At 54.5% G+C, this 8,134-nt stretch overlaps 1 protein-coding gene across 1 annotated transcript; it reads left to right on the plus strand.

Moving 5' to 3' along the window:
- Positions 1–6,593: 6,593 nt before the first annotated feature.
- Positions 6,594–7,777, plus strand: FBLL1 (fibrillarin like 1). The gene has a single exon (XM_081133873.1). The coding sequence runs from the start codon at positions 6,681–6,683 to the stop codon at positions 7,665–7,667; it is 987 nt and encodes a 328-aa protein (XP_080989999.1). The 5' UTR covers positions 6,594–6,680; the 3' UTR covers positions 7,668–7,777.
- Positions 7,778–8,134: the final 357 nt, after the last annotated feature.

Consider the following 8,134-nt stretch of genomic DNA (forward strand, 5'->3'; position numbering starts at 1 on the left):
CAAGCGACGAAAGTGAAGTTCCACAGAAATAAAGAGGTTGCCCTGGATTGCTCAGTAACAAAATCAAGATTCATATTCACATATATCTAGCTTACAAATTTAAGCTCTTTGCATTTAGCAAAAGATGGCACTGGTGATATAACAGGCCTGGGTTCAGGCGAAGGGGCAAGGAAATTTAGCAAACGGGAAATTCTCCTGAAGGTCCAGATTAACTCACCGTCTCATTGGTCAGATGTTGCAAGGGAAGCTGGAAAAACCTGACTGTCTAAGCAAAGAAGAGCAGGATTGCCGTAACTTGCTTAATCAGCCAAGATTCATTCCCTGAGCTTGGTATCTTATTTCACTCCATAAAACTGGAGTTCCTCTAGCAAGACAGAAGGTAGAGATTTTGGGTGATGGGGTTAGTGGAAGGGAGGCTAATAGTGATGGCTGGGGCGGCAGTAATGTAATCTGCCAATACAGCATTAAAACAAGAATTCCTGTGAAGAAGCTAACACAACACCTTGGGAAACAAGCGCTTAATAAACGTGAATGGTATTGCTCCATGTTCCACGGGTCTCCAAACTCGAAGGAACCTTAGAGTTGATCTTAGTAAGTTATAACAATAGGTACCAGTTACAAACAAACTGGTATGTAATAATATTTAGTTAGGTCATGGAAGTTTTATTGAGGGTAATGAAAGTACATGACATCAGTTGAAACTTCTTGAAATTTGCTTTATTTTGTGTTTGGCATGCTGTGCATTTCCACATTGGCCAACAGTTTCATGACAAGTATAGAAAGTGCTTGCAAAAGACATAATGGATTGAAGGAGAGCCCAGGTAGACTCACTGTATTTTCGTAGGGATTTTAGATCATTGATTTGTAGGAATTTTCAGATAGTTTACAGGACTTGTAGTATGGACAAGCCAGCTCGCCTCTGAACCTCAATTTCTAATTCTATAAAAAGAACTGCTGATGATTTCTAAGGTTTCTTCTAGAAAGAAGCCCTTTGGGAAAGTAGCTAATTACTGAAGACTTGTGTCTCCCCCAAATTCATGTTGAAGCCCTGACTCTCGGTGTCTGTTTTTGGAGTAAGGAAGTAACTAAGGTTAAGTCTCCTTAGAAGAAGAGATTCCAGGGAGCTCACTCTCTCCCCGCTAGAGGGGGACACAGTAAGAAGTCAGCCATCTCCAAGCCAGAAAGAGCTCTCGCCAGAAACCAACGCCACTGGCACCCTGACCTCGGACTGCCAGCCTAAGAACTGGAAAATAAATGTTTCCTGGAGAACCCTGGCCCATCTACGCCTCTCAGGCATGTACTCAGTGCTAGTCACTGATTCCACAGGGGAAAATGGAATGGTTCTGAGCCACCCGGAGATGGGGTACCCCACCAGCAAGGCGGTGGCTAAGCATTATGGGATCTCAAGTGAGGGCGAAATCTCCAAGGCCAAGCGACTGGAACAGGAGAGATGGTTCCCTTTTTCTACTTTCTCTAACCAGCTGTATTCGATATGTGATTGGAAGTAGATTAAGACTCTGGGTTTTAGCCAGATGTTAGTAAAAAGGTGTTATATTTTGTCTCGGTAAGTATATTTATTTATCTTTTATTTTAAAATTTTTAAATTCTCGTGAGGATATTTTTGCTTGTCAGAGAGAGTGGAGTGGGTGTAAGAGAGAAACATCCATGTGAGAGAGACATCGATTGGTTGCCTCCCGCACGCACCACGATGAATGGGGATTGGGCCTGCACTGAGGTATGTGCCCTTTGCCAGAATTGAACATGGGACTCTTTTGTCCATGGGCCAACACTCTAACCACTAAGCCAAACCGTCTAGGGCTTGGTAAGTATATTTAAATAGATGCATATTAAATGGTAAATTTTTAAAAATATGTTTTTATGATAGAGAGAAAAACCGATTGGCTGCCTCCTGCACGCCCCCCTACTGGGGATCAGGCCCGCAACCCCGGCATGTGCCCTGATGGAATCAAATTGGGGACGCCCTGGTGCATGGGGCAACACTCAACTGCTGAGCCATACCACCCGGGCTAAACGGTAAATTTTGTCTGTGATGTTTGTGTTGGGTACACTGGTCCAGGTGTGCCAGCCTGACATTATGCAGTAGATACCTATGGCAAAAGCATTTACCTTTCACCAGTTATCCCGCCCGCTTTTCCCAGCTGCCTCTCAGGGCACGCAACCAGGCGTGCTCAGTGGGTTGTGAGCAGAGTCAACTGTGTCAAATCCTCGGCCAGAACAGAAGAACGTGAGCTCTCCTTGCATTCTCTTCTCCAGCAGTAACAACAGAAGCTGCCTTGTTTCTCGTGTTACAGCCACAAGATGTTAGTTCTGAGCCCTTCAGTGAGTATGTGGAGCAAACCTCCCATGGACCTTCACTGGACATGAAACGTAAGCAAGAAATAAAAATAGTTGTATTAGTCCATTGAGACTTGGGGGTTATAATATGTTACTGCATCATAGCCCAGCCTTGTTGACCAAACACAGCAGTAGCTGTCCCTGGGCATAAAGATGCAAGTCCCTGGAATCACCTTTGGAAGTGAACTGTGGCTTGTAGAAAACAGGTTGGGGAGCCACTTTGTGCACAGTTGTTTATGTACTAAGAAGACGGGGTGGGACGTCACAGCCTTACCCCTGGTTTTACCTAAATCCTGTCAGTCCCTTGGGCAATTTTCTGGAAGGCTATATGAGAAACAGAGCAAAGATCCTCATGTATTTTTTAAGTCTATGGGTAGGACTAGTGTACTCTGTGTTAATTCTTGAGACCCAGTCACAGATGTGATTGTGAAAATCACTGCAGGGCCTGTCTTACAGAGTAATAAGTCAACTGCAAACAGGTTAAGTGACCATGGTGGTTCTTGTTGGCTGTCTGAAATATTGGGATTGTAATGCCAACTGAGCCTTTGGGTAAACATCTCGAGTCAGCGGTACCCACTGCTAAAGAATCTTGGGACTGAGACAGATTTCAGTGTAATCAGCACCTCGAGATGAATATTTTCATGTAAGATATTTTTGACACCTCAGTCCCCTTACGATGCCAATACTTGGCATGAGTCCCTGCCTTGGTAGCATTCTGGGGTCATGCATAGGACAGGTGGGACATGTTCTGCTTTGCTGACCGATGGGTACTCCTAGGTTGTAGCATCCTAACCGACAGGCTATCACAAAATGCTGTGCCATATAGGAATCAAAGCCAGGAGACAGGAAGGTGTCCAGGGGTGTCATCCCAGACACTGCCCTGGGAAAGGACACCTCCAGTCAGAAGCAAGACGTGAAAACTTGGTTTGAATCAGTTCCGAGGCCATCCCCAGCAGTAAGGCAGTAAGAAAAGGCCTGAGAAAGCCGCCCCAGGCTAGCATACCTTGAGGGAGGATGGTTCCAGAACCCTTAGCAGGAATCTGGAAATGACAGCAGTAACGGGGAAACTGATGGACAGCTTAGGCCAGGGGTGGGGAGATGTCTGAAGAAATTGCAGTGGAGGTAGGAAATCTAGTGAGTAGGGTGGGCCACCAAAACCTGGGGAAATAGGCACCACAGCGAGGCCGTCCACTCCTATGGCTAGTTTATAGTAATTACTCCCAGAGACCAATGCGAGATCTGTGATGCTGCTCATTAGACTGGAGTTTGTAACCACTAGCCACCCCTCCCAGTCAATTCCATTTAGTTGATCACACAGGAATGCATGACATCCTTGAGAGTGTCAGTTCTAAGTCCACTAGAAAGGGCAGTCAGCCCATTTAACAGAGAGGCTGTGAACAGGAGCCTGGGAGATGCTCATACTGTGGTAAAGGAGAGTTAGTGACAGCACAGCATAGTGACAGGACAGGTCAGAATGTGTCAGTAGGCGTGCTCTCTGTGGTGAACAGACATATCTAAAATTTTTAGGTCGAAGTTTGGCAGATCTCTTGGTGTTGGATCCCGGCTTCCTCAGTTGCCTGGGGGCAGAGTGGAGAGGGGCCATTGTGCAGGATTAGCAGCTCCGGCCCGAATTTAAAAGCAAAGAAGGAACAAGCTATTCAGATGTAACTGCAGACTTCCACGATACTCTGTGCCACGGTGGAAAACACTAATACTCATTGAAGAAAGTTTTGTACTGCTAAGTTGAATACCTGTGTTCCAGGTGGCGTTAGTACATTTGTAGTCTTTCTTTCCTGGTATAATAAGCTTTATGAGCTGGTACACATTTTCTAAGTTATGGAGTTCTGGCTGTGTATGAGATGCAGTGGTCCAGGGAAGTGGGCACTTTCAATGCCCTACCCAGTCTCCCCTGGGCCCACCTTTGAGTTCACGTCGGGTGCCTGCTTCTCTGCCTGAGCGCGCATCAGGGGATCTGCGGGGCCATGCACAGGAGCAACCCAGAGGTCAGGAAGTGAATGTTCCAGCCCCCAGCCCCCCAGCCTCCCAGCCTGCAGTGGAACAATTCTGAGATGCACTCACAGTTTCTCATAAGGTGCTCAGACAGTTGAACACCAATAACCCAATGTCATAATCTGCTCATTGATGCACCATTTCTTAGTCTTTCTACCTTCCCTGTCTCATTTTTTCCAGCCCCACATGGGCTCCTGGGATCACCTCCCAGAAAACTACCTGGACCCAAATCCTGTGTCAGGGACTATTAGAGTTCTCCAGAGAAACAGAACCAGTCGGATAGATGGATTGGTTTATCTGCCAATGGCTCACACAATTATGGGGTCTGTTAAGTCCAAAGTCTGCAGAGCCAGGGTTGTAATTCAAGTCCAAAGGCGGGTGGGCTGCCGTAGGACTAGGAAGAGTCAGTGTGCCAGTTCAGAGCCGTCAGGCAGGAGAACCTTCTCTAACTTGTTTGATCCAGGCCTTCAGCAGCTGGACGAGGCCCACCCACATGGCAGAGGGCAGGCTGCTTTACCCAGTCTACCAGTTTAAATGTTCATTTTAATCCCAGAGCACCCTCACGGAACCACTCAGAATAATGTTTGACCAAATATCTGGGCACCCTGGGGCCCAGTTAAGTTGACACAGGAAATTAACCACTACAGGGTCTGATTTTGGGGAAAATCGAGCCCACAGCACCAATCATGGCTCATTTTCGGGAACACTCCTCAATTTGTAATGAGAGCAAGGACCTCTAAGGAGAGTGTTTTCTGTGAACCACCCACGTCCAGAACCATCCATTGCACTCTGATCGCTTGTCCACATTCCAGCGTACAGACTTGGGCACCCAGTAAGGAGGCACTTTGGCCCCCAGGGAAAGCCAGGCCTGGCTTTGCTGCCCATGAATTTGAGAGGAGTCCTGCCCAGGGTGGAATGTGTGCACATTCAGTACCCCCGCCGGACACTTTCCCTGGTCTTCAGGCGCGTTTTCTCTCGCTCTGGAGCAGGCGGTTAGCACCTCTAATAGTAAGGTGCCCGCCAGTTGCTTATACCACCTTCCCTGGCTCTTGCTGGGCCCGAAGCCCGCGCCAGTCAGTAAAACGGGCCCAATTGGGCCCGTCGCTGTCCGTGGTGCTGACCGGACGCAGGCTCCTGCCGCGGCATGTTTGCTGTCCGTGGTGCTTCCCGAGGGCTCTTTAATATACTCAAGAGAGACTGCAGACAAAGCGATTTTTGAAGTATAGACTAGCATTCAAGGGTAAACATGAGGGTTTTGCCCCTGCTGAGGCGTATTACAGGATTTAGGGCTCGGACCTCCTCGTGCTGACACACCAACAGCTTCTTGCTGCCCCGGGTCCCAGGACAGGCTCTGGGATCCGGCACCGTCGATGGGAGCGCGGAGGGCGCAGCCGGGAGCCCGCGCTCGGCCGCGCTCGGGTTTTCCGCGCCCACGCCGCTGCCCGGCTGTCGGGAGCCCCGTGCGCCCCGCCTCAGGCGTCGCTTGGATCAGCTTCGCCTCGGCTCCACCGCTTCCCCGGGGGGTCGTCACCGCCCTTGCGCTGGTCGTTCTGTCGCTGGCGGTCGCTGGGGCAGCCCTTTAGGATAAAATTTTCGAAGCAGTGAACCAAGTGGAGGCTTAGGTTCGTTGTTGCCGCGGGTGGCTCGCGTGCACGGGCCCACGGGCGCCGCACAAGAGCGCAGAGCCGTTCTCAGGTGGTCCAGGCGCCGACGGCAGTGCGTTCATGAGAAACCGCAAGACAAGGTGTTACATTTGCTGTGTGTAAGCTGCACCTCAATAAAGAGACTGACCCAAAGGAACAGATACATTTTTAAAGCCAGAGCTACCGCTCAGCACGCGGCGCGCCCCGGCGGGACAGCGCGTGGTGCTGAGGCCCTGGGGGAGGCGCTCCGGCCCCGCGCGCCCCGCAGGGGCCCCTAAGCTTCCCGAGGCCGCTCCAGGGACGGGGCCCATCCCGCGAGGACGCCCCTCCCCGCGGCCCAGGAGCGGTGCCGGGTCCCCGGGAATCCCGGGCGGGGCGGGGGAGGCGCGCGGCCAGGCCGCCGCCCGCCGCCCGCCGCCCGCCGCCCGCCGCCCGCCGCCCGCCGCCCGCCGCCCGCCGCCCGCAGGGGGGGCTTCCGGCCGCGGCCCGCGAGGCGGGTGTGATGCAATCGCCGCGTCAGGGGGCGGCCCGGGCTCGGGGGCGGGGGCGCCCGGCGCAGCTGTCGCGGGCCCTGCGGTGCAGCCGGTCGCGGCCGCCAGCGCGTCCCTGCCGCGCCTCCCCTGCGGCACCGCGGCCGCCACCTTTGTTCTGCGCCCGAGCCGCGGGCGCGCCATGAAGTCCGCGGCGAGCTGGTCCGGCGGCCGCTGGGGCGGCGGCTGGGGCGGGGGGCGAGGCGGCAAGGGCGGCGGCGACGGCGGCCCGGGAGGCAAGGGCGGCCACGGGCCGCGCGGGCGCAGCTCCAGCCGGGGCCGGGGGCGCGGCGGCGCGGAGGGCCGGGACCGCGGCGGCGGCGGGCAGCGGCGCGGCGGCGGCAAGAACCGAAACAAGAGCCGCCGCAGGAAGGGCATCAAGACGGTGACGGTGGAGCCGCACCGGCACGAGGGCGTCTTCATCTACCGCGGCGCGGAGGACGCGCTGGTCACGCTGAACATGGTGCCCGGCCAGTCGGTGTACGGCGAGCGGCGCGTCACGGTGACCGAGGGCGGCGTGAAGCAGGAGTACCGCACCTGGAACCCCTTCCGCTCCAAGCTGGCCGCCGCCATCCTGGGCGGGGTCGACCAGATCCACATCAAGCCCAGGTCCCGGGTGCTGTACCTGGGCGCCGCCTCGGGGACCACGGTCTCCCACGTCTCCGACATCATCGGCCCCGACGGGCTGGTCTACGCGGTCGAGTTCTCCCACCGCGCCGGCCGCGACCTGGTCAACGTCGCCAAGAGCCGAACCAACATCATCCCGGTGCTGGAGGACGCGCGGCACCCGCTCAAGTACCGCATGCTGGTGGGCATGGTGGATGTGATCTTCGCCGACGTGGCGCAGCCCGACCAGTCGCGCATCCTGGCGCTGAACGCGCACACCTACCTGCGCAACGGCGGCCACTTCCTCATCTCCATCAAGGCCAACTGCATCGACTCCACCGCGTCCGCCGAGGCCGTGTTTGCCTCCGAGGTGAGGAAGCTGCAGCAGGAGAATTTAAAGCCTCAGGAGCAGCTGACCCTGGAGCCCTACGAGAGGGACCACGCCGTGGTCGTCGGGGTCTACCGGCCCCTGGGCAAGTCCCAGGCGAAGCCCCATGCCAAGGCCGGCGGCGGCGGCAAGTAGCACCCAGCCGGTGCTGCCCCTGAGATCTCCCCGGGCCGTGCCGCGTTTCGTGTTACTATGTATCCGTCTTCTTTGTGTGTTGTTTTACTTGCCCTCGTCTATCTATTAAATGGCATAAAGAAACAGTATCCAGGTGTACCGTGAGCCAGGCTGGGCGCTGCGTCAGTAGCAATCCCCACATCTTCACATCCCCGAGCTCCTGAAACAGCTGGCGATGGGGCCCATCAAGGGACAGCTTGGGAGCTGCACTTACTCTCACCACTCAGGACGCTGGCGCCCCTGGGGCCCTCACACATGCTTCCCACCCCAGGGGCAGGCAGGGAGAGCTGGGGGATGGCCAATGAGCTTGTAAAGTCGCCCTCGGAACGGAGGGGCACGTATATTCGGCCAAATCACAAGTCACTCTGGGGGGTGGCACTGGGATAGATAGACAGTACTATAGCCTCACGCACCCAGTCCGACTGACT

The sequence above is a fragment of the Miniopterus schreibersii genome (assembly GCF_964146895.1).
Source record: "Miniopterus schreibersii genome assembly, chromosome: 4".
NCBI classification, from domain to species: domain Eukaryota; kingdom Metazoa; phylum Chordata; class Mammalia; order Chiroptera; family Miniopteridae; genus Miniopterus; species Miniopterus schreibersii.